At 36.8% G+C, this 26,784-nt stretch overlaps 2 protein-coding genes and 1 long non-coding RNA gene across 4 annotated transcripts in view; 1 reads left to right on the top strand and 2 right to left on the bottom strand.

Annotated features, from left to right (window-relative positions):
- Positions 1 to 26,784, top strand: part of LOC125237050 (MAP/microtubule affinity-regulating kinase 3-like) — a 296,828-nt gene that overhangs the window by 11,727 nt on the left and 258,317 nt on the right. The gene's annotated exons all lie outside the window — the stretch shown is intronic.
- On the bottom strand, positions 15,398 to 16,199 carry LOC125237053. Its single transcript, XR_007178278.1, has 2 exons — positions 16,045 to 16,199; positions 15,398 to 15,766 (listed from the first exon to the last, which is right to left on the bottom strand). It is a non-coding gene; the product is annotated as an uncharacterized LOC125237053 (long non-coding RNA).
- Positions 20,441 to 24,582, bottom strand: LOC125237052. The gene is made up of 2 exons (XM_048143995.1): positions 23,583 to 24,582; positions 20,441 to 20,481 (listed from the first exon to the last, which is right to left on the bottom strand). The coding sequence occupies exons 1-2, from the start codon at positions 24,501 to 24,503 to the stop codon at positions 20,461 to 20,463; spliced, it is 942 nt and encodes a 313-aa protein (XP_047999952.1). The 5' UTR covers positions 24,504 to 24,582; the 3' UTR covers positions 20,441 to 20,460.

Below are 26,784 nucleotides of genomic sequence, written 5' to 3' on the forward strand. Positions count from 1 at the left end.
AACTGCGACCCCCACACAAAATGTTGCGAAGAAAGTAGGTTTAGGTTAGGTTAGAACTGCGACCCCCACACAAAACTGTTGCTAAGAAAGTAGGTTTAGGTTAGGTTAGAACCGCGACCCCCACGCAAAACTTTGCTAAGAATGTAGGTTTAGGTTAGGTTCGAACTGCGACCCCCACACAAAATGTTGCTAAAAAAGTAGGTTTAGGTTAGGTTAGAACTGCGAGCTCCACACAAAACTGTAGCGAAGAAAGTAGGTTTAGGTTAGGTTAGAACTGCGACCCCCACACAAAACTGTTGCTAAGAAAGTAGGTTTCGGTTAGGTTAAAACTGCGACCCCCACACAAAATGTTGCTAAGAAAGTAGGTTTAGGTTAGGTTAGAACTGCGACCCCCACACAAAATGTTACTAAAAAAGTAGGTTTATTTCGAATACATTAAGATTTGGTAATATAAAAAAATGTCAAAGTAAATGTTGTTTATTTATATTTTTGTCAACTACCCTGTTTGAGTAAACAAGGTTTGTTAAAATAAAAAATACCCAAGAAATGTTTTACCAAATGTTAGATTTGGCTTTTTTTCTGTTGGGATAATTTTGGTTGGCAATTAATAATTTTGATTAATTGAAGTTTGGAAAAATGAACATTGCCAAAGTAAGGAAATGTCTAAATATTTATTTGGATATCATTATTTTGGCAAATATGTATATGTCACACGATAAGTTGGGAAATGATGAGTTGCCTTTTAAATTTTTGGGAGACATTGTTTGGGATGTGAAAATCTGGCAAATAACTTTCGGTAATACATTAGTAACCCGTTGAATTTTGCTTTGCCGGGTGATGAGACTAATGAGTAATGAGAGCGATTACAATATTTCAGTGTGAGGAAATCGTAATTCTGTTACTGCATATTTGAATTACAGAGAGGCACATTTATAACGAAAATCCTCTCTTTGTTCGCTTGTGTTTTATAAATAATTAAGCAAGCTATACAATCAGCTGCAGAAATAGCTGTTAGCAAATTTGCTAGGGCTCCATTATCCCTGCTGATCACTGTACATACTTCAATATGTATATCCGTAAATCGCCGCAGCTCAAGGTTACTACAAGTAAAATCCATAGACAATACCCAAACGTCTCAGACATAATATCGCTATTCCGACCAGACTAAACGTTCATTATTTATGACAGACCGCGGCAATTTGGCGCTGCACGCTCCTCTATCGATCAGGTCGTTGCTCTTCTTCAACCTGTTGCTTTAGCGAACCTTCCGATGGGGTTGAAATGGTTGTGGTTTGGTGTCGGTAGGGTTCGTATTATGTACAATTTATGACAACGCGCAAATTAGTCAAACGTATTGTTTCTCGTACCATGTCGTGTAATTTCCTGGGGGTTAGAACTGTCAGAAGACAGTACGGTTGTTTATATTGAATACTGTATTGTACGTTTTATTCTTAAATACATAGTACGCAGTCAGGTCTGACAGCTACTTTTTATAGTGGGTACTCTCTTTATACGCCGCTCTTTACTCCGAATTAAAGTTCCTTTAACCGTTGCAATAAATACACTGAAGCACCGGTAATAAGTATCGAATGACATCACAAAAGCGCTAATATGTTAATGGCAATTTAACTGTCGTAACGGATATTTTGAATACAAAAACTCATCCCGCATTCTTGCGTACAGTCAGCAACAGAAGTCGTTAAGGGCGAGTTGTTTAAAAACTTGACGCGACTTTATTATTAAGAGAATATGAACGTTCCCAGCCGGCCAAGCCGAACTTGACAAACCTTGACGCTACGTGGCGATCGAAACGTAGTCTGACTCTGTCGCGCTACTAGGAGAGTGATAGAGAGAGCTAGCTACGCTACGATATGCTTACGAAGCGTAAACGATTGGAACGTTAGCTAAGTACCCTGGTCATTTTGAACACTTCGCCCGTTAAGCCACTTCTGCTGCTGATTGTACAAACTCGAATGACGTTTTGAGTGTATTTTTCAAGGTTTGAAAAATAGAATGGTAGGGGTAACAAGCTATCGTAATACGAGATGCAAACTGAAGACGTGCCGGTGCAATCATCTTTCTCTTTTATTACAATTTATATGTAATTAGAGTAACAGAGAAAGATGCCGGCATTTTTCGACCTTCGTTATTCGCAGGCCCTTTGCTCATAAGACTTCGACGCGCCGCTTACACCATAATGTATGACAAAACACAAGACATTGCGTATATGCCGTGTCGAGTTACAGTAATGGCGATTGTTAAGTCTACTCTTACGAGAATAACGCATATTTGCTATCTGATTTTATTGCAGCAAGAAAATTAGCAATTAGCTCTCGCATTTCTCTGGGAGATAGTTATAACATAAAAATCTTGTCATAAAAAACTTTTCACGTGACTCGGTTGACCCAAATTCAAACTGTGTTGCTATTTCTATAAAATGTATCTACTAGGATTCTCCAAAAGGATTATCTAAAAAGGAAAATGGTACTTAGATCGGTAACATTCCAATAGTGGTCCTTTGAATATTGATTTTCCAGTAAAATTTGTCCTATAATGAGTTTCGGCCTCCAACTCAACAGCACTTTGCTTGGTCTTGACCAACGTAGGCCCTTTCATCTCCCGTTTTTTAGCCATCCTTGGGTTGGGTAGCTAAAATCTTACGAAAATAAATATAGTCTCAAATGAAATGACTGTTGTCAGCATAATCTATTTTCGTTTTACGATACAAGACTCAATGTATTCGAGTATGTCTACAGATTTATACACATGGTACGGGATTGTATGAAGCAACTTGATGTGATTGAGCGAGCCATACCTTTTAAGGGTTGCTCGAGAGAGTTGACACTTGACAGCTCAGTATAAACGCCGGGCTAAAAAACTTACTTTCCTTTGCGACAGTCGATTTATAACCTAGTTTTAGTCCGTTTGTAGGCAATTTGCACGACGATACTAATTGTAATTGCAGGTTTCTTATTTCCTGCTGAATAAGGTAAAACTAAACGTGCCTATTACTTTGTTAGTTTTTCTAGAAACATAATTATTAATTGATCATTAAAATAAGTAGTTTCGTTAGTGTTAGTTCAACTACTTTACCGTATAAACAATAATATTGCATGTGATTTTTTTTAATTTTGATACAAATTGTTCGGTAAAAGTTTTTCTCGACTTATTGCTTTTCTAGCCGGAATCTTTCAGGTCCCATACAAGGTTTGACCCTGGATAGCAATGGGATTGAAAAAAGTTTGTCAATAACGACCTTTTTCTCCCACCATATATGTGTTTCTCCAAAATCTGTAAACTCCAATCAATATGAATTTAAAATCGAGGGAACATCTTTTAAGTTGGTTTTCGTGTATAGTAGCGCGGGCCCTACCATTATAGGTCTCACGATCGCCTCTGCATAATCGATTTCATACTGATATTCCCTTGAAAACCCGCACCTAATAAAATTATGTAAATTCTAATACCAACCCCCGAAGACTTATCGCGGCGTATCGGCTTTAAACTAACTTCGAAAGGGTTAGAAATTCCTACCACGAATTCATGTTTGAAATATAAATTTGCCTCATGAATCTAACTCAGAAAAACATCTGATTATTTTTATACAATTTGGAAAAAGGTTTATAATCTCAGTAATGTTTAAAATCTGTCCAAGTTGTCACTTATCATTATCATCATCATTTCAGCCGTTAATCGCCTACTGCTGAGCGTAGGCCTCCCTTCGTGTACGCTACTTATCTCGGAACCTGGGCTAAATACTATAAATAGTCAAATCCAAAGATCGAATGTCGTCCACCCAAGGAGCCAATAACATGTCCCGCCCAATTCCATTTGAGCTTGGAAATGACGTCTACCTGTCCCGTCTATCACTCGCTCCTAATACTCCTATTCCAAACCTTTTAGTACTGCCATAGAAAAAAATTAAACCCACAACTATGATGTAGACATAAAGTTATATCCTCAGCGAATCTGTCGAGTCTAGTAAACCCTTCGCCGTGTCGCATCGATTCATAACCCTACACCCCAACTTCTACCAACACGCCAGTAATGATGAACTTACCACCGAGCCCGCCAGAGAATTGGCATCAAGTCCTGTGTCGATATTTTGTCGAATTATATCGGAGCGCCCAACTTTGCCGGGAAGACTGTAACTCCAAGTTTTACCGTATTCGGAGATGGAGACAGGTGAAAAGTTTTTGCGGCTGCTGTGAGGTAACTTTGTTTCTTGGCTGACGAGAATGTTAAGATGAAAGTAGAAACCGGCTGTTCATACAAAACGTAGTACTAATTTTCCTCCCTGTATATTGACTTTATTGGAAATGTTTTTTGTGTGCCTGTGTGGTGACGGGTTAAGAATTTCACCTCCCTCTTTCTTCCCGTGGGTGTCGTAAAAGGCGACTATGGGATATGGGTTAAATTGTGGCGTAGGCGAGAGGCTGGCAACCTGTCACTGCAATGTCACAGTTTCGTTTTCTTTCAACCCCTTATTTGCCAAGAGTGGCACTGAAGCTTTAGTAGTTTCATGTGTTCTGCCTACCCCTTTATGGGATACAGGCGTGACTGTATGACTGTATGTATGTTTTTATACAGATCTACGCATGTTTATCGTAATTCATGGCTATGATATCATGGTTTGTTTTTTTTTCATATGCGGTACATAATTTTAAATAACTAAAACTAAACCAACTCTTTTGGCTCAGTGATCCAAAGTGAATCTTGGCCTTCGAAATGAGAGATTTAAACAAAATACCAAAATTTCTTCTTATCCTTATACGAATAATCTGCTGGAGCGTTTTTATAAGCGTGGTGATTTTTGCTTGAGAACGCCTCAAATATTGGTTATTGTATAAAAATACGAGGCGAACAACTGATTTCTTACAAATTGTGTGATACTGCTAATTCTTATAATACTTATAAAACCGAAAAAAGTAGGGGAACCAGTACCTATTATAAAAAATAATGTCAATACGGGAGGATCACAGATGGGAGGATAATCAGGACTACGTTTGTATGATAAAATAGTAGTCCCCGTTCCCCTACATTCCTGGCTCAGAGTATATTAGTTTAGGCACTTTAATGATTGTGCATGATTGAACGAGTACGGAGTTTGTACCAAACTGTAATGTGCTTTGTAAGTTCGGAACTCAGTTACATGTTAGTTAGGACTTTGACAGAATCATAAGTTTTTTGGCTCGAATGTACGAACATTTTCGTGACGTTTTTACTATTGGTATTCGGCGGGCGCACTTGTTTTCTTCTTTAGTCATTCCCTCAATGCAGAGATCTTGACATTATGTCCTTCTGCTGTAGATCAGGTTCCTCCGTAGGCTTCTGTTCCCCGCTAGGCGAACTGCTTAACCTTGTATAGTTTTAATCTAAAAAAGTGTTTTAGAACACAAAAGAGCACTTTTATTCCCTTCTAGGAGGGAACTAAAGTGTCACTTTGGACCTTCCTAGCGGGAAAGGAAAGCCCCCATTCCAAATTGGTAAAAGGAAATCTGTAAAAGGGTAGCAAAACGGTTACTTTTTTAAATTTAAGTACCCAGGGGTTCCCAAACTTTATTTTTTAAGCACGCCTCCCCTTCCTCAAAAATTAAATGTCCATGCCCCCTCCTCTTACTATTACTTAAGTAATGTGTGGTGCCCCCTTTAAAATGCTGAATTCTAACCTAATACATTTATTTATTTTCTACATAGCAATTAGTGACCGTGTACCATCTCAAGTAGAAAAACGGATGGTCACGCGTTCCCTATAAATAAGTCTAGCCCTTACTTTATTGCTAATTGAGAGCGAAAAGGGCCGGCAGATATTTATTTTCGTTATAAGAGTTATCTCCTTACTAACTCATTAAATCGATTTTCTTTTTAACTTGAAATCTCCCGAGAGAGGTAATTGGATTTGAGAAGGTTTCAAAGTTTTATGTTTTAAAGTAATAGTCAGGAATTTTGAAATGGATTTCGTATCGTCATTTAAATGTTGTTGTGTTATTTTTATTGAGGTAACTACAAAGCGAACAAACATTTTTATTAATATTTTGTTAATTTAATTTTTACGACCACGACTATCCAGAGGTCGCTGGTTCGAACCCGGCTCGTACAGTCAAGTGTAAAAACATGGGTGTACACATCTTACTCAAAAATATGTCCTATAGCATCTTAGTCCGGTGTAATAAGAGCGTAGTACCATATTTATGAGACGATTATTTCGATACATATTTTTGCACTTGACTGCGAAATGTCATTTGATATTTGCCAGTCGCTTTTCGGTGAAGGAAAACATCGTGAGGAAACCGGAGTCCGGACTAATTCCAATAAGGCCTAGTTACCCTGCGGGTTGGAAGGTCAGATGGCAGTCCCTTCGTAAAACTAGTGCCTATGCCAAATCTTGGGATTAGTTGTCAAAGCGGACCCCATGGCTCCCATGAGCCGTGGCAAATGCCGGGATAACGCAAGGAGGATGATGATTTTGTTAATTTAATTGCTACTATATTGCGGAGGCAGAAACTTGTGCTATTTTTTTTATTTACCAAAGAGTTTGCACAATGTACTTACATAACAAACGCATTTTTGTATACCAATTATCAATACACTCGTCTTTAATATAAAACCCCAATTTGAACATATGATTCATCAACTCTTTCCGCCCATTTAATAAGATTGAAACGTACGCCATTCACTCACTTTATTTATGTCATGTGATCTAATGCCGAATTAGGTCCCGGGTCAATGAACTCTCCAGGCGGTACTTCGTGATATCCCTGATGGGTTATGGGCTGCTAAGGAGGTTAAGTTTGTAATGGCGTATGAATGAGACCACTGAAAGAGTCTTGGAAGTTTTATTAGGCCATCCGTAGACTAAAATTTCTGTTATAATTACTAGTAGTATTTGGGCGAAATGTTTTATCGAGTGTTTACACCATTTATACAATTCAATTCTTTCATAAAAGCGAAAAGAATATCAGTAAAAGAGTAGTTATCGATAAAATGTTGTAGTATTGTTCTCAAATAATGTTTACCACGATGCCACGGCATTCTCAATATGGCTACGCACTTTTAGAGGGCGGCACAGGTATACGCATCATGTCTCTTTCATAAATATTAATCAGACGTGTGTCATTACACTACAAATAAACCGTTGGGTCACATGACCTGATAAAAAACATTGTGAAGTATCAATTGTTTAAGTTTAACGAGTATTCAGATGGCAAACCCACCGTCTACTCTACAGTAACAGTTCCGTAATTATTATTGCAAATGTCAAGCTTATTCAGCAATATAAATATCGGTATTTATTTCGCACATTTATTAGTCTTATTACTTAGCTTTAGGATCGATTTAACATCAAATGAAATCGTCAACTGTTGCGAACATTGATACATCCTAATCTTAAAGAGAATGTTCTAAATGGAAAATCGCATGCGAAGTTTCTTGAAATTTTCCAGTAATTTACAGGTATTTTGTACTGCAAATTGTACCTATATTGCTAGTCACATATAACATAGACGGGACACAGCTTGACATGAAGATTGAAAACTCAAAGGGCGAAATTCGCGAAATACATGAAACATGGCGGCCCGAGTTCCCACAGGAATTCAAAGTTTCCATATAAGCAAAGGATAATGAACTCGGCCCGATCCTTCGAATTCTTCCATGTAGGTCTAACCCCAAAGTTTGAATAGGTCTAAATATAGGTTTATTCTAACCCTGCCCGACCTCCTTGACATTCTATAGCCTTTACTCGACAATTCCATATTTAGGCAAGCCAAAATTGCGACGTAAAACGCGCGAGCGTGAATACTTTGCGAAGTAGTTCGAGAGTTGAATAAATGTAGGTACCTTATTTTCTTTATAAGTAATCTTTGAGGTTGTAGATTGTTGGTGTTGAATTTTATTGACGTATTTTATTAGGTACGAGTATCCAATAACACGTATTTTTCTTATACCGACAGTAATGTTTGATGATGGAGATATTGGAGATGCCACTTTCGACATAAAGAAATTGTCAATAAATCTGACAGAAAGGTGTAATCTATTTGGTATTAGTGTGTCGAGCAATAATTCCTTTACCTTCTCCGAATGTTCTCATGGGCATATCATCGCTGGAAGTCCCATCAACATGCAAAGTTACAATTTCGTGAGCCTTTTTTGTTTTGTATATTTATTTATTTGTATTTAGTGATATGCATAACCAATTCTATTTTAAGTCCAGCCACAGAATATATAATAGTACAAGTACAGAAGGCCCACTGCTTTGATGTTTACGAAATGCCGCCCTTTTAAATGCCTACAAAATTATTACAATGAAACGAGCCGCACGTGCGCGGCGTCCGGCGATAGGGTTGCCTAATTAATATTCAGATAAAATGTTATATATTATATTCAAGTCTTGGGTACTTTCTAGGTATATATACAGTATTTATATCTTTTTGTTTAAATACCAACATCATAAGCCTTGAACTTTTCCGTGGAACGTAATCAATAGTAGATCTGTTCTGTGACTTCTGTGTAAGATTGTCTTATCCGTTCCGTGAGAACGCGCGCCACCCCTGAGTAGGCCGCGAACTCGCGGCCGCCAGCATGTACTTGTAGCGCGGCGATAGAATCGCGGAGTGAGCCGCCCCTGGTCCAGCAAAAATATTGTAAAGGTATAAACAATTACATATGTACGTTTTGCTCTTACCTTTTCTGATTTTAATATTGTCCTTTTTTTTTGTCGGAGTGTCACTGACAGTGTTTATTAACCGGTGCTCCGCAAACCATTGATGCTCACTGGAAGCATCAGAAGTGGTCCGTAAATGTAAAAAATAAAAATACTTTAGTCATGATGGGTAATAGGGATGAACTTCTAAAGGTCACTGACATAAAAGAAAATTTGTCGAGCGGAGTCTTATCACTAAAATGTCCCAAGACTTCCGAGCCACCGAACAACAAGTAAAGGGACTGCCGAGGCCGAGGCCTTACAATTTTACGAGTTTGGATCAAACTTGCAAGCACATATAAAGTAACTTACTTACTTTGTTGGCGCGATGATCCAAAATAAGTCATGGCCTCCAACACAAGAGCACGCCACTTTACTCCAGAGCGATATTACGCCAGCTTTCGCATATTAAGTAACACTACATATTCTACATAATAAATAATAATGATAGCCCATACGTCTCGATAGTTTAAAAACATTTCGTGCTGTACTAATAATTATTATTTATGAACAGTGAGCCCTCTAATTGAAGCTAACGTTTTGTTCCGTGACGTCTGCTGGTCTCGTTTAGAGTATGTTGATTGCTTGCGTCATACATACTTTTTATTTGAGTTTTGTTCTTGGGTCATACCATCATGGTATGAATTCGTAAATTTATATCTTCAGAAAACAAAACTATGAAAAAGGCTTGTGAAACATAGGAAACACTTGTATTATGTTAGTATCTATTTATCTGCTTAGGCCCACTAGCACCAACCACTTAACTCACGGTTAGTGGGCTGTCAACTGTCAAATTCCATATAAAATGGTGGGTTAACCCTATATTTTCGTTGGTGCAAGTGGTCCTTAGAGACTAACTTATGCTAAAGTTATTTATAAAGACAGTAATAAGTAATAACCCGATATAATTCAATATTTAGTAAGATACTTACTCACAAAGGCAGTTATTAGGTTTAACAGGTTTGTGCAAAGTGACATTAGTCTACTAGCAACTAGCATTGACTGTGTCCAATTCCCAATTTGTCGTAGTAACGTAAAATTATTTCTTCCTAGAAATTTAATACCTTTATAACAAAATAATAAGCCGAGTTTTGAGTGCCTAACGTTCTTTTACGATTCACTCTCAGTCTTGAAATATTAAATCAACAACATGATTAATAAAATCCACAATAACAAAGGAAAAGGCAATTTGAAAGCTACTCACATTTTACCAGATTAAAAAAAGCGAGTTACAATCAACTGCCTAAGCCAGGTCTGTTTTTACTGCCTTAACATGCCTCGGAGTAATAAAGGCGTCAACTTGTCTAAATTTTTTATTAAGGGCCCAGACTCTTAAACCTTATTTGCATACACAGTTACTATGTATATTTGTGATTCTTATGAATGTGAGTCCGAATTGAATAAAATAATGCTTCCGACATATTGCATGTGGTTGTTTCTACTCAATGACATGACATATGCGTACGCGTATGCGTAATTTAATGATACCTATGCCTATAACTTATCAGCAGTCAGCAACTCGCTGTTTTCCACATCTTCTTCTTCTTTGCATCCTGTTACCCTCTGCTGGGGTGTAGAGCTCGAATCATATTTCTCCATTTTCTCCGGTCTTGGGCAGTTTGGGTAACCTCCTCCCACCCCATGCCTAGCACCATGAGCTCCTGCTGAACCGAACGACGCCAGGTCGATTTAGGGCGGCATGGTTTTGCGCTGTTTTCCACATAGGATTAGGAAAGTAACTGACCCTTTCTAACACAGCTGGATAAAAAGTGTCACTGTTAAAATATACACAAAATATTTTATTTATTTATTTAAACTTTATTTCACAAATTATCAATAAAAAAAGTACAAATGGCGGACTTAACGCCTTAAGGCATTCTCTACCAGTCAACCATTGGGCAAAACAGAGATAGTTAGTTTGGTGCACAATATTATAGAGCCAGTATGAGATTGTAATGATTAAATACAAGTCGATACCTACTATTATAAAATAAACATACACAAATACAATAAATAAACCTACATATATATTAGTATAATACAAATATATAAATAAAATATCACATTGAATTGATAATCTCACAAGGGTATCAATTATTTTATACGTCTTATTCTTGTCAGCTGGTTCCATTTTGTCAACAGTTTCTTGTAAGAAAATAATATGACCGTGTACAGTGAGCAGTGAAATTGGAATTTCTTTCTCATCATGGAGAAATTATGAAAGAATTCATTGATACATTCGCTATGCACTTTTGCAGCTCAGTGTACTTTAATCTGCAATCCGGTCCAGGTTCAATAATTATAAAGGTTATTTGATAATCAACTTTATTTTTCTTTTTCGATATGGCTGAACAATATCTGCTCAACTCACAAAGCCACTAGTCTTAAATCTTTTAACAATAAACCTAGATTGGATGAGAAAACTTCCGCCTCACGTTACAAGGGGCTGAAGACCTTGAGATAACACTGAAACACGACGGAAATCCACTTCCTAAGGGAAATCCAAGCTTCAGTACTGACAATTACTCGTCATTTTCATTTTATCATCTTTTGTTTTCACTTTGATTTACTTTTGACGGCAGATAACAAAACAATTGTGGATATTGTTCGTACTTTGAAGGATAGGAGTCATGATTTAGGGAAACCGAATGATTTGTAACTGGGTTGAGGTCAATTATAATACATATTTAATTAATTAGTTACCTGTACAGATGTTCTACCTTGTTACCATAATTGGTAATAAATTATACAGGTCAAAATTTCATTAACAATATCTGATAGTGATAATTACGTATGGTCATACATACACAGTAAGACCCAAGAAACATATGTATGGTTTATTTTATACATTAATGTTAGCGATAGTCGTTGGATACTAATTTGATTGCATAATATTGAACATTAAATAACCTATACAGTGAGGGCAACATTAGTTGTGCACCTAGCGAGTAACCTAGTCTTGTGTCCTTGACCAAAATTATCAAATGCATTATAAGTGCTTAGTTCAGTTTTACTATTTCAGATTTCACTGCACTTCTCCCGATATTTTTCATAGAAGACTATTACTTTTACATTTTCCTGTATTCCATTCATATATTTATGTTTGGCATTTGCAAGTCAATTTGCCTAAGCTTAATGATCCGATCATGAGATTTGGCACGCATCTGTATCACTTGTATCACTGCATCGTATAGTAGCCAAAATATACGCTTATACCTTTTGGAATTGAGCTGAAATTTTGTCCGGGGACTTGACACATCCCTTGGATTAGTCCTAAGCTTGTCCCTATTTCATTAAGCGGACTAAAATTTTGCACAAAATTCGGACAGTTATCTTTTTTAACCTTTTAACTGCTTAGGATTTTTCCTCGAGCTTGCTCGTATTATCGTGTCGCCGCCGCAGGTACGAAATTGTACTAATGTCTTATTTATTAGACTTCGACGAAATGCGCTAGATATTGTATGTCATATATCGGTTAAATGGTTAATGAGACATTTGCTAATCAATGGTATTTTTCTAATATTCACCGGCATATTGGATAGAACTTCCGAATTAGTTATTTTTTTATCAACAGAACAAATTGACATATCCATGTTTTTGTCAACGAAAAATCAAACCGAGAAACGATAAAAGATTGCCAAAGTGCTTATTCTTATTCGTAGTTGTATTCAATGATGTAACCAAATATACCACGTATATTTATTGGCTGTAAGGGGCCTCGGGTCTCGTTGGCTTCATTAATTTGTGACTCAGCCAGGACAGATAAAAAAGCAATACGGCCCTGCGTAGGCATGCTTTTTCATCATGGTCATTATTGTGTTGAGTGGTTTAGATGATCGTTGCTAAGCGAATAATGATACATCTGCTATGTTGACTGTTTAAAATTTAGTTGAAACTGGGAGAAGAAACATTTGTTTGATTTTCAATAAAGATTTAGTTCGTGGACTCCACGAAGAAGAAACTAAAGAGTATATTATACTTGTTTCTCATTCCTTATATTGACTGTATAGACCACCTAACGACACAAGATATTGACCATAATGACCCATAGTAAACCTATTGCAACGATAAAGGTCTACCTTTGTAGCTCTAGCTATTAGTACGTACCAAAAAGTACAAAATACTTCGACACTCTTATCGATTTTAGTAGCGTTAGCAATAAAACAGATATAAAGTATTTTACTTTTAAATGCACCGTTACTGTTTTCCTAGAACCCGTAGCGTACCATCCTTTGAATTTTTTATTCACCGCCTTCGTTCCTTTTCACGTAGCATTATAAACTTGCCTTACCGAAGTCAACTACGTGGTGAAATGTGGCTTTCCTTGTCTAAAAGGTCCTTCTGTTTCATCTGGAATAGGGGGAATCTTTTGACTTTAGTATTAAAAAATCTTATTGCATTGTGTTTATCATGAATGAACAGTTGAATCTTGAATCATAAAGATTTCTGCTGGTAAGCCACAAATATAAATGTTAGGGTCTCAGACGGGTGAGGCAAACGAGTATTTTATGAGCACCCAATGCAACGCATTGGCACCTATCTGCTACAGGCTGTATTGTCTCGACATGCCGCACCTATGTTTGATGAGGTCATTTAAGTTATTGTAGTTTCTTGCTTGAATCTTCTGAGACATAATCTTCCGTAGTTTTATAGAGTAGCTAAAACTAACAATACAACTGCTTCTAGGTTCGAGGAAATAAGATTGTTAATCCAAACACGCATGGATACCACTGATCGCTCTTATAAACATGTAAGATATACTTATGTATTAAAATTATTCAAAAGCGAAGGCCGTTTTTTCTTTCATCATACTCAATCTTTACGTTGTCTACGTAAAGATTTTCGTCATCACAAACATTTATACGTTCTGACCTAAGATAGACTCTCAATCTACCAAGTTCATTAACAATGAAAATGTTGTCGTCAAAATTTCATAGAAGTTTGGCGTTTAAAATAACACTGGTAACTTCGGGGCTCTTAAACAACTTTTTTTTGTATGACTCTTAATGAGTTTGAGCCATCGAAGACATACCCAATAGAGTGGTAATATGGGGCTGTCCGTCTGCGCAACGGATATGTGATTTGTCACTTATAAATGTTAGCGCACGCTCTCACTAAAACAGTACAAAACCAGTATTGGATCCGTGCGTACGTCTCTGCGAATTACGAAATAAATTATAGTTTGTTTTACTATTATTATAATGGCGTGCTGTTCTATTCAGTTTCGTAGAAAAAACAGCAAAACATCTGACTTTAAAACATAAGGAATAACTTTTCATCGGTAAGTTACGATTTTAAATTATAAACTACTTTATATTAAATTTTGTCCGGAGGCCAAGTCAAACTGGACAACAAAAGTGAAAGGTGATGACGCAGGCTAGACGTATGTCGTTATCTCTTGCTTCCACGTAACTCAATTCACATCACACCATCTCTTTCAAGTCTGCACTAGTGTTGTACATGCTTAATTTATAGCATCAAGTGGTGTATCGATATTTAAGTAATGAGTAAGGAATATTATTTTGTGTACCTACTATATAATGATCACACTCTATTTAAATAAAGAAACGAGAAAGTTATCTTGCACTAATGTTTGCATTAATGGTTTATGTCGAATATTTGTATATTATCGATTATGTTATGCTTGATTGATTATATTAATGTATTAGGTACCTAATTCTTAGGTGTAATTAGATATGTTTTGGGTATATTTAGGTGACACGATTTCGTAAAATCTATATCTGATATATGTATTAGTTTAAATATTACGTTCAAGTAATTTGTAAAATAATAAATTGCTATTTAAATCGAAATAAAAAACACAATTTGAGAAACTCGAAGATACATAATTTAGGCATTGGAAAAGTTCATAACTTTTACTTAAAATAATTATAATCTGATTTTTACTTCCAAGAAAATATAGTTTTCCCTTTTTGTATACCGTGTTTTATACTAATAATAATATATAGTAGTATGTAATAGATTTCTGCTCCACCGTGTGTGCAGGCAATGTTACGGACTTTTGGGGCTTGCACACACAGTGGTGCATAAAGCGCGTAAGGGGTTAAAATATCCTTATCGATAAACCTTACTTACGCACTACCTCATCCCTAGCACCTATTACTTGACCTTGTATCAGCCAATGGGAGCGCAGTGAGAGGGGATACGAGTAGCCGCGAGTTGGCGGAATCGTTCTCGAACAAATTAAATAACATTTCTGCTCTATTAGGGTATGTACTCGATGGTTTGAGCTATAGAATGGATGCCCCACACTATCCTTTACATACACATGTTTTTTCTAAAATAGAAGAAGTACCGCAAAAAGCATATTACGTACGATCGTAACTATATCGTATTGCATATATAGTTAAGAACCGGTCCGATGAGTCAGTAGGGGAGGGCGGGGCTGCAAGTTCCGATTTTCAAATAACATGAAGTTATATGATGAAAACGATAAGTTTTATATTCCATATTTAAACCTAACATAGAGTAATAAGCGATTTCTCTAATAGTATAGTTCTTTTGCCCACTTTCTCAATAGTTTTTTTTTTACAAGCATATATTTGCAAAATTTCGGAAAGGAACATTCAACCCCACGTTGGGGCGAGTTGTTCCGTGTCTGGGGCAAATTGTTCCGCTTACATAATATAAATAAAATATAATAGTAAGTTAGGTTTCTTTCCAGTAAAACAATAATTTTAATCGTTACATTTATTTATGTTAAGGCACCGTTATAAAATATTAAGAAAATAACAACAAAACTACTAGTTACACAAATTACACAATTATACGAACATTATGTACTGTTTAACTAAAATTGAGATCCTTTAGCTTATAAATGTAACTACCTGCATACTTAATATTAATTAGGGATACAATAATTATCCAGGTAAACACTTTTTTATAACTTAAATATATGGCACTTCCATGACAGAACTTGAAAAAACAAACATAACTGATCTTTTGCCGGTTGCTGAGGTTGTTCACCATTCCGACCCAATGTTGAAGTGTTCATGGTTACAGGGAGTTTTACCGCGTTCAGTTTTGCGCCTGTAGGTACGTACCATCCTAAAAAAAAGATTCATCAAAAAAATGTATCCAGTACAAAATGAATGGGGTAAGTTGTTCCGAGGAACAACCGGCCCCTTTAGGAGGGAACTTGTAGCCCCATATTACGTTATTGTATAAATATTGTCATACTAGCAAATTAACGAAATCAATTGAAAAAACACTCAAATAATATGATACCTAACTAATGCCACTCTTAAATAGGAAAGATACACACAAATCAGTCAATAACAAATGAAACTAGACCAAAAAGACTAAATACGAAAAAATGTACTCACGTGGTGTTTTAATAGCACCGTGCACGCAGCCACTCGTCCGCCGCCGCCGGAGCAACTAACATGGCCGCCAGCGCTGCGCGTCACCTAATGCTTAAGCGACGCACTTCACATGTATTGCTATCTCTTTTCTTTGCAAAGTTATAACTGTCGGAACAACTTACCCTGGGAACTTGCAGCCCCGCCCTCCCCTACTCCGGTCAAGTTCGCGTCCTTAGGCGTGGGAGGACTGCGTACGTCTAGCTTTCTAATGAGCCTGGTTTTAGCTCCTTTAGGGCTTGGGTCACGTCTGCAGTCGATTGCCTTTATCGGGACTCGACGACGAAAATTGAATAATATAGATATGGTAATTCAAGTTCTGTCAGTTTGTTGATAGGGGTGAAGTTAGCTTTAATGCCAATAGTTTGGATAACAATATTAACAATGTAGTTTCAATTGGTTCCAACTTTGGAGTTTAGAGACAGATCACCAAAACCAAACCCTTGGGAAATATATAATATTTTGGTACTTGTATGCACATGATTTTTCACTATTTTATATTTCTTTGAACAAGTTTCATTAGACAATGTTTCTACAATTGCAATACGTCCTATTTTTAGTGCTTCGGACAAACTTAGGCCACGGACCATTTATTTTTGTTTCCTGCAGACTAAACACTAGTGCTCAAAATATTGAAGCTTCATTTGTAAGATTATTTATGATTAATTGTGATTGTGGCAGAGACAAGATTCATTAATGCTAAGTGAATGAAGATGTAGTTACATATGTAACACGTGTTAAGTTCTCATTTACATGCAGGTTAGAACCAATTACAAGTTTACACACGCTCACCCATGTTCACCACACTGTCGAACTTGCACCTAACTATTTTAACGAGCTCGCCATATCCTTCAAACTCTGCCAGTGCTAGCTAGTTTAAATTTACACGCTTATCCAAGTTCTCAAACACCCACGACGTTTCCTTAGCGATTATGTCTGCGTTTCGTATAATTTGCGCGCAAAACGCAGCGTTTTATTATAGAGGATTTTTATCAAAGTTTGTTGTAAAGTTGCATTAACTGCCTCTCGACACAGGGTTAAAACATTTAGAACCTCAGTTTTGACATTTTGACCCGTGTGCTTTATCTGATATGTCTTAAAATCTTTAAATTGTTAAATATTACCGGAGGTACCGCCATCTAAATGAGCATATTTCTTCTCTTTGTGATTCCGAGGTACTTTTTTTAGACTTTATTTGTCTTTTGCAGAGTTATACGAGTATTGTCTAATTTGTCTTGCACCGAAGAAACCTTATGTAATATTTTTTGCGGTCACACTCTCGCGTGCATGTATCCATTTTATACGACCATTTGGTTGTGAATTGTAAAATGATTCCAAATCTGGAGCAGTTTTTAACTCCGTAACGCGTAAAGTAGGTGGGTTGCGAAACGGATTAAAGTAAACTCAAACACGACAAGGAGTACAAGGACTGAGTTTACTTAGCGGATTAAGATTAACCCAAATGTAATGACATAGAAAATCCATTTGATTCGCAGATTAATAGAGCAAGAATGTTTATCGATGTACAGTCGCCATCAGATATATCAGAGCTGCCATAGCTCTCACAAATATCGCAACATACACTTACAGTCAACCAATTGGAACCCTAGGCCACTGTAGAACTATGTCATAGTGACGTTATAAATCAGATTGAAAGTAATCTCTTAGTTCTCTTACTGCTTGGCATTTTGACATGGTTGTAGAGTTAGAGTGGCCTAGGGTTCCAATTGTTTGACTGTACTGTACGTCTTGACAAAAGAGGCGTGTTCCGATATTTGTGACGACTTTGGCATCTCCGATAAGTCTGATGGCAACAGTACCACCCATACTGTTTGATGTTACATTGAAAAGCGAACTGCAGTAGTCAAAACAAAATAAGTAAATCAAAAACAGCTCTTACAGAAATCCGATTCCATTTTAGATTTAGAATATGAACATTATTTCCATCTCAGGCGTGAAGCGGAACGGATACTAATAATAACAAACACTATTTCGATAACGGGCTTCCACTCGGAATGTGATTTTATTTTATTCGCTATTAATAGGATTCTAAAGAAGAAAAGCAGCTTTGTCACTGAGTGAAACGTAATGAACCTGAATTGGATTTCACTCCTACGAAATTTTCAGAATGCCTGAGCCTTTACTGTGTTTGCGACTTTAGATACTCCATAGCGGATTACGTCTAGGAAAATGTACATACATTTTTGGTTCTAGTGAGTAAGTTGGAGACGTTATTCACTTTCTCCAGAACGTCATTTTCTGTGACATTTATGATATCTAGATAAGTATGCTAATACTTGAAAAACTCACGGTAGAAGGTCTTGTCAAACTCAGTTAGCACATGGCACGTGTAAACGTCACTGGAGTTGTATTTAATTTAGGCAGTCAACATTTCCTGATATTCTCTTTATCCCAGAATTAGGTTTACCTTTATATTCAGCTCAGATCAGATAATAATAATTAGACTTACGTCAGGATTATATGCTCCAGGGGTGGAAGTGAAAATTGGCCAAAGACGCGAGTTGACACAGTGGCTTAACAGCCACTGGTTAGAAAGCGAGGTTCACCTTTCGAACAGACTTTATCCCTCGCAGACAGATGCTGTCATTGCCGTCAAAATCATCTGAAAAGATGCTCAAGGGCTAATGAAGATGAAATACGTAATACGTATCTTGGGTGACAATGCAACGCTACCAACTAGATATGACATTGCAGGCGGCCAAAGGAACTTTGTTACAGCTAGTTTTGTATACCTAATTGTGTTTGGATTTGTTAGCATTGTTTCGAAGAGCAGTACTTACCTGTTGAAAGAAGAGTATAGTTCGGAATAAAAGTATAAAGCTCACTATAAAGGGGAAATTCCAATTTGAATGTGGCTACGTCTGTTTTCTTCCAACGAAATGCTCGCGTTGCGAGATTTAGTGCGGAAGACGTGGAATTTGCTCTCGAGATTGGAAAGCAAAGTACCTTTTAAATTGAAGTAGCCTTAAACCCCGGGAGAAATGCAGAGGAAAATTATTTTCTTCAAATCGAATTACTCTTCAAAGAATGATAATTTGATAAACTCTCAGTTACCTATAGAAAGATAACTAGATAGGAACTACGTTTTTACTCCTGCTCCTGACCCTTATATTTTCTGTATTGACTAGTTTAGGGCAATCAGTTCATAATTTCGGCGTAGCTATAGCTATGGCATCGCGTAGCTAAAATATTAACCCATACGTTCTGTCATTATGTTGATAATGTACCTTCGCAGACTGATGTAATTTTATTCGGAACGGAGTGGTGTCAGTTTTGAATAAAATACTATTACTTATTAGGTGGTAGTAGATTACAGTTTATGGTGTACCCCAAGGCAGTGCCATAGGACCAGGGGCCCGTTTCTCGAAAGGTACAAGCCTTGTATTACAAGTGTGTTTCCATGACAACCCATACGATTTGACAGTTTGCGCACTTGTAATACATGTAAAAGTATAGGGAGCATATCAATCAAACTACAAGATCGAGCAATGACTGATTCTTTATTTCTAAAGACGGGTAGATCACACCAATACAGTTTCGCTATATACCCACATAATATGACATCTTCCTTCTTCAAAAATAACAAAATAAATAGGTATATGATTATACAATTCGATCGACAAAAGTACAAATCATGAGCCATTCGGCATGCATTTATTTTTTATATAATGACTCTTAATGTAACGATGTATAATTACAAATTTTTAAATAACATATCAGACTTCAAAATTAAAAGTTATTTTAGCAGTAGGTATATCTCTAAACAACAATACCTTCGTTATTTAACAGAGCTAACATGACATTCAAAATAGTGGCATATTCATTTAAACAATGGTTGGTATGATAACGATTCCATGAATTTTCTGCAATACTTTTTCACTGAGTAAAGAGTACCAGGTACAAAATTACAAGATAATAGTTCGCTTCTATAGAATACATGTTGATTATAATTACTTATTAACATAATCACAGTATCGTGCATTAAACATGCTTAAATTTATTTTATTATTATATTTTTACAACAAGTGTGCTTATTTTACTACATATATTTTTATCTACGACCCTAATTGTTCATGCATAAATAATACCTACTTATGATTGAATTAACACATGTTTCATTTCTTTTTTTTTTTTTTTACAAAGTTCAAGCAATATAATTTAATGTAGATATAATTGACGCTAAATAACTCATGCAACAAATAAATAATTCACAATTTATTATATGTTAAGTAACATGTAGTAAGTAGGCAAGTATCATTATTTATTTACAATTTTATGTGTTTATTATACATCCAATTTTCTACATCCTTGATGGAGCACCGATTTAAGTAGGTGTGTTGTCATATCCAGTCTCCCAATCTATCTGGAGCCCTCACTATCCTGCCGGAACGAGTAACAATATTATTACCGGGATTAGGTACAGTGTTGTTTACATTCGGGGCAATATCAGTGGCGCTTGATAACGGGGACGGCGTTACGTCATCTAAGTCAAAGAATAAGTCCACATCAGGCGAGTCATTTCTCTGTGGCGAGTCACTAATAATATGCCTACGATTTCTCACTATTTCGTTACCGTTTACTAATTTAATTTTATAACTACGTGGGCCTAACACCTTTGATATGGTCCCCGATGACCAACCTTTTTATTCGGGTCCATTAAAACTTTAACTTTATCGGCCACTGATAAAACGGGAAGGTTTTTTTCGCGTTGCGATCATAATATTTTTTCTGTATGTGCTTTTTATAAGCCAATTTGTTTTTTACGAAATTTTGAATTTTTGGTTTTAACAATTTAGGAGAGATTGGAATTATGCTTCTCATTTTCCTACTTTGCAGCAATTGAGCTGGCGATGCCAAATCATTTGCTAAAGGCGTGTTTAGATATTCTAGAAGCCCTAGTCTGTAATCAGTGCGATTTTCATTTGTTTTGATCATAATACTCTTAACGGTCTGTATTGTTCTCTCTATCTGTCCGTTAGACTGTGCGTATCTCGGAGACGACATTTTATGAGTGAACTGCCACTCATCAGCAAACCTTTTGAAACTTGAGGACGTAAACTGCGGTCCCCCGTCTGACATAACTACTCTAGGAATCCCTTGGCGGCAAAATATATTTTTAAGGGATGATATTACATGTTCAGACGTCGTTGATGATAACTTACTGATTTCTATGAACTTGCTGTAATAGTCAACTAATAATAAATAATCGACCCCATGTAATTGAAATAAATCTACGCCTAATTTTGCCCAAGGTTCATCTGGAATTTCATGCGGAATTAACTCTTCTTTTTGATTATTTTTTCTGTGCGACAGACAGATATTACAGTTATTTATTAAATTATCTATTTCATTATTAATGCACGGCCAAAACATTATTTCCCTCGCTCGTAATTTACATTTTTCCTTACCCATGTGTCCTATATGAATTTTATTTAACATATCTTTCCTTAGAGACTTAGGAATCACTATTCTATCCCCTTTCCAAACTAAACCTTGTGCTACAGTTAACTCATCCCTATAAGTCCAATACGGCCTAAGTACCTCTAATAAGTCTTTTCTATCATTAGGCCATCCTTTTAAGATACATTTTCGTAAGTGAACCAGCTCGTCGTCGGTGTCAGTTTGTTTTTGTAGGTTGAGGAACTGGTGGTCCGTGAAGTGGTCGTCGACGAGGTCGGCCAGCGCGCGCTGCACCGCGCACACCTCGTCGTGCAGCGCCTCGTACTCGCCTCCCGTCCCCGCGCCCGCGTGCTCGGGGTGAGCCGGCTCGTATGCGCGTGACAGCGTGTCCGCTATGTATAGATGTTTACCCGGCTTATATACCAATTTGAACGTATAACGCTGTAACCTTAATAACATTCTTTGAAGACGAGATGGTGAGTCTACTATAGGCTTTTTAATTATACTTATCAATGGTTTGTGATCGGTCTCAATCGTTATGTCCGATCTCCCATATATATATGGATAAAAACGCTCACACGCGAACAGACAAGCGTACAACTCCTTTTCAATCTGCGCATACCGTTGTTCCGTTTTAGTTAAGGACTTGGAGGCATAGCACACAGGGAGGTTATTCTGCAACAAACAACACCCAAGGCCACTTTTGCTTGCATCTACTGAAATAGTTATTGGCTGATGCATGCTATAATATTGTAATACCGGTTTTTTCATTAAACATTCCTTAAGATCGTTAAAACATTTACTCTGGGGCTCGTCCCAATGCCACTCAATTTCTTTTTTAATAACTGCCTTAGTGGTTGTGTCTTATCTGACAAGTTCGGTATAAACGTTCCTACGTACGTAATAAGACCTAAAAATCGTTCAATATCTTTCCTATTAGAAGGTGTAGGCATATTTTTTATTGCTGATATGTGTGAGTCATCCGGACTCAGGCCGTCCTTTGTTATGCGATGACCTAAATACTTTATCTCTTCCAACCCAAACCGACATTTATTTCTATTGAGCTTAAGGTTCACTTTCGCACATCTTTCCAATACATTTTTTAACCTGAGATCATGCTCCTCCCTAGTACGACCATACACTAATAAATCATCTATGTACATACATACCCCTTCAAGGTCATCAAAGTTTTCATATATCTTTTTGTGAAACACTTCGGACGCAGAACAGATGCCATATGGCATCCTTAGAAACTTGTACCGTCCAAAGGGCGTGTTAAATGTACAATACCTACTTGTATCGTCGAGCCGCACCTGCCAGAAACCTGAGCTCGCGTCCAGGGTGCTAAAGTATCGTGCACCTGATAAATTTGATACTATTTCATCGATGGTTGGAAGCCGAAAATGTTCCCGTTTTATAGCATTATTTAATTCCTTAGGATCCAAACAGATTCGTAAGTCTCCGTTTGATTTTTTAACTACCGTTATGCTACTAACCCAATCCGAAGGTCCCTCAACTTTAGCTATTATCCCCTGGGCCTCCATTTCTATCAACTTAGTTTTTACCGCATCTTTTATCGCAAATGGTAATTTCCTCGGTGCATGAATCACCGGTACTACATCTGATTTTAATTGAATTTTATACTCGCCCGGAAGACAACCTATACCAGCAAAAACATCACTGAATTCCTTTACAAACCCTGGAACTTTATCGTTTGACTCCTCCACAGCCATGACTCGCCTAACCAAGTTTAAATCTTTACACGCAAACCGTCCCAGTATCGGCGTGGAATCTAAATCAACAATCTTAAACTCTAATATATACAACTCATTTTTGTACCTAACTCGTAAGAAAATCCTGCCTATGACATTAATACCCGCGCCCGAGTACTCAGTAAGTCTTGTATTCGTTTTTAATAGATCTTTACTCGAAATACCTAATCTGGTTAAATATTTTTTAGGCAGTATATTTATGTCTGCCCCCGTATCTAACTTGAAATATACAGGTACATTATTTATTTTTAATTCGGTGTTCCACTCCTCACAAGAGTCACAACAACATCGGTTTGTTATGTTATTTACCTGTTCATCAGACTCTTCCACCATGTACACCCTGCACATCCTGGCGTAATGGTTCGGCCTGGAACATTTCATGCAGGTCCTGCCATACGCCGGACAGTCGTACTTCTTGTGCACCCCGCCGCACTGGCCGCACCGCCCTCCGCGCTGTGCGGGCGGCGCGCGGTGCTGGCCGCCGGCCGCGGCCGGCCCCGGCGCGCTGGACACGGCCCTGCGCCCCGCTCCCGCGCCAGGCAACCATCCGCGCCCGCGCCATCCTCGTCCGGAACTCGAGCCCGCCTCGACCTTTGCACCTGCCCGCTTTATTTCGTACACTTCTTTGTTAGACACCGCACACACTTCATTACTTTTTATCTCACTACTACACTCACGTTTTATGTCCTCCGAATACATTTTCGAAACTATAGCTGCCCGACATATTTCTAATGCCTTATCAAGAGTGAGGTCGTCCTCGCGTAGCAACCGCTCCCTTATCGCTGCACTAACGATTCCACAGATGAGTCTATCTTTTATTAATCCGTCACTTAGGTTACTAAACTCGCACGACTGAGCCAACTTTCTCAACTCAAAGACGTATTGATCTATGGACTCATGTTCACCTTGTTGACGAGTAAAAAACCGATGACGCTCGACCGTTACATTTTTTTTCGCTTTAAAATGATTATCGACTAGTCCTATTAAAGCCGTTAACGTTGTACATTTCGTAGAACTTTGTTCCACTATCTCACGACACTGTTCCCCTACGACGTGTAGGAAAATGTTCATCTGTATTTCTTCACTTTTCTTATTAAGCTCACATGCCTTCACGTATATTTGAAACCCATTCTTCCACTTCTCCCACGATTCACACAAAGTACCAAACGCCATGTTGGTTACATTTTCCTCAAACTTAAACGGCAACGGGGGAGTAAGCACTGATTCCATCTCTGGTTTTTCTTCACTTGTTGATATTAACGTGAACTTCTTGAACTTTCGTCTTCTAAATTAAACAATTTTTACCACTTTAACCGACTGCGCCATGTAAAAGTATAGGGAGCATATCAATCAAACTCCAAGATCGAGCAATGACTGATTCTTTATTTCTAAAGACGGGTAGATCACACCAATACAGTTTCGCTATATACCCACATAATATGACAATACAAGGCTTGTACCTTTCGAGAAACGGGCCCCAGTACTATTCTACTAGGGGATTAAAACGACTAAATCAGAATGTAAACAACTTTAATGATCTAAAAAGGAAAGGAACTGACATAAGACATTGCGTAACAGTATTAACGAGCTCTGAAAGCAGTTTGTCTCGATAGCGGGGCTGTAAACGCACTTTATGAGCACTAAGTCTAACGCGGCTATAATATTGAATTATTGATCAGTCAGTCGATGTCTGTGTGATGAAGCGTTATATTTATACCTTTTTTAATACCACGTCGCTGAAAATCAATCATTAGGTCATCAGGAAGGTAAACAATCATCGTAACCTATGGACACTATTAACCTATAATTTTCTAAACCCCCTCGGGTCGACGTATGCTTCTATTTCTAAATTAATGTAATAGAATAACCGTACAAATAAATGTATTGCTTCGTTTATGAGCTACAGCCCGTTTCTGTTTCATTTATAATTAATTTAATTACATTAATACTCACACTTTTAGCTTTGCCTAATTGTCAATTATGTAAATTAATATAAATGAGGTTGGCCTCTAAAGGCTTAATAGTCGTTAATATAACTTTTTGAAGTATCTTTTAGGCGTAGTAGCATTTATATATTTATAGAATAACCCCCTTATTCATAAACGTACTCTAAATTTATCAAGCCGATAAAGTTTGTTTGTCCCTTTTATCACACCAATACGTCGGAAAGGGGCAAACGAACTTTATCGGCTTGATAACTTTAGTGTACGTTTATGAATAAGGGGGTTAGTCTTAGAGATGGGTAGGGGTGAGTAAATACTGAGTATTTACCCGTAATTTACTCAAAGCACCGAGTAAATACTCGCATTTACTCATTTGGGTGAGTATAAACTGTTACCTAAAAATAATTTAAAAAATGAGATTTAAGTACTTAGTCGTGTTTATTTTAACTGTGTGGACATGTTTAAATGAGATTTATATTATTAGAAGCTTATGGGAGTCTTAGTTTGTCGAAAAAAAGGTAATCATTGTGAGAAAAAAATAGTGATAATGTTTAGTTAGCAGTTTTGTTTTAAGAAAGCAGGCATTTACAGTAAAAGTATGAGACTTCAATGAAATTGATGTTCTAGATAACGGCATGACGTTCGGAAGTGATTATTAATGTGGCACTTACGACCTTTTATTAAGGGTTTTCTAAAGAAAACTCAAAAATGGCTCAGCTGGTGACGTTTAAAGTACTAGTTTTGTGTTTTGTATTATATGGCCAATAATTTGACGGTTTCTATATATTTTTCCAACAACGAATTCGAAAGTTATAAAGGTATAAACATTATTTCGGCCTTAATTATCGTTTTATTCCAAAACTGTTCATATTATTAAAAAACTTTTTTAGAAACATTCAATTAATTTTTAAAGACCTATCAGATGATGTATAACACACTGGTAATTTCTGAATTTTATTTTTGTGAAAAATAGTTACATGTATGAAGAGCACGTCTTTAAAATAAAATTAATATAAAGGGCCTGGCCGGACTGCCATGGTAAAATCGCCCCTGGCTAAATATGAAATATTGATATGCAGGATTATTCGTATTGTTACTACATGTACTACTACTGGATATTATGCCTCAAACTGTTTCCGTTTACGAAAAAAATTAAAAAAAAGAAATTTTGTTTTTTATTTTTTTCTTTAAAACCGCGTATCCGATTGAGTTGTTCTTTGGATATTTTATAGATATATTAGGGATACATCAATAAAAAAAAAATTAACTTCCTGACTTTTTGTTAAGTACATTTTTTTTAAATTTATGTTTTAAATATTTTTTTTTTACCACATACGAGTTAGCGACACCTACTATATTTTTATATAATAATCGCCATTTTATACTCTATTACATATATTTTTATCAAAACTATTAGTTTGGATCAACAATGTCAAAATAAGTTTTATATTTATGATTTTATATTTATATTTATTAGTATATTTATAGTTATTTATATATTACTAGTATTACCCTTTAGTACGTTGCTCCTGGAAAGTGATGTATGAAAATTTTGGCATAATTAATGG

This window comes from Leguminivora glycinivorella, chromosome 20 (assembly GCF_023078275.1).
Source record: "Leguminivora glycinivorella isolate SPB_JAAS2020 chromosome 20, LegGlyc_1.1, whole genome shotgun sequence".
Lineage (NCBI taxonomy): Eukaryota > Metazoa > Arthropoda > Insecta > Lepidoptera > Tortricidae > Leguminivora > Leguminivora glycinivorella.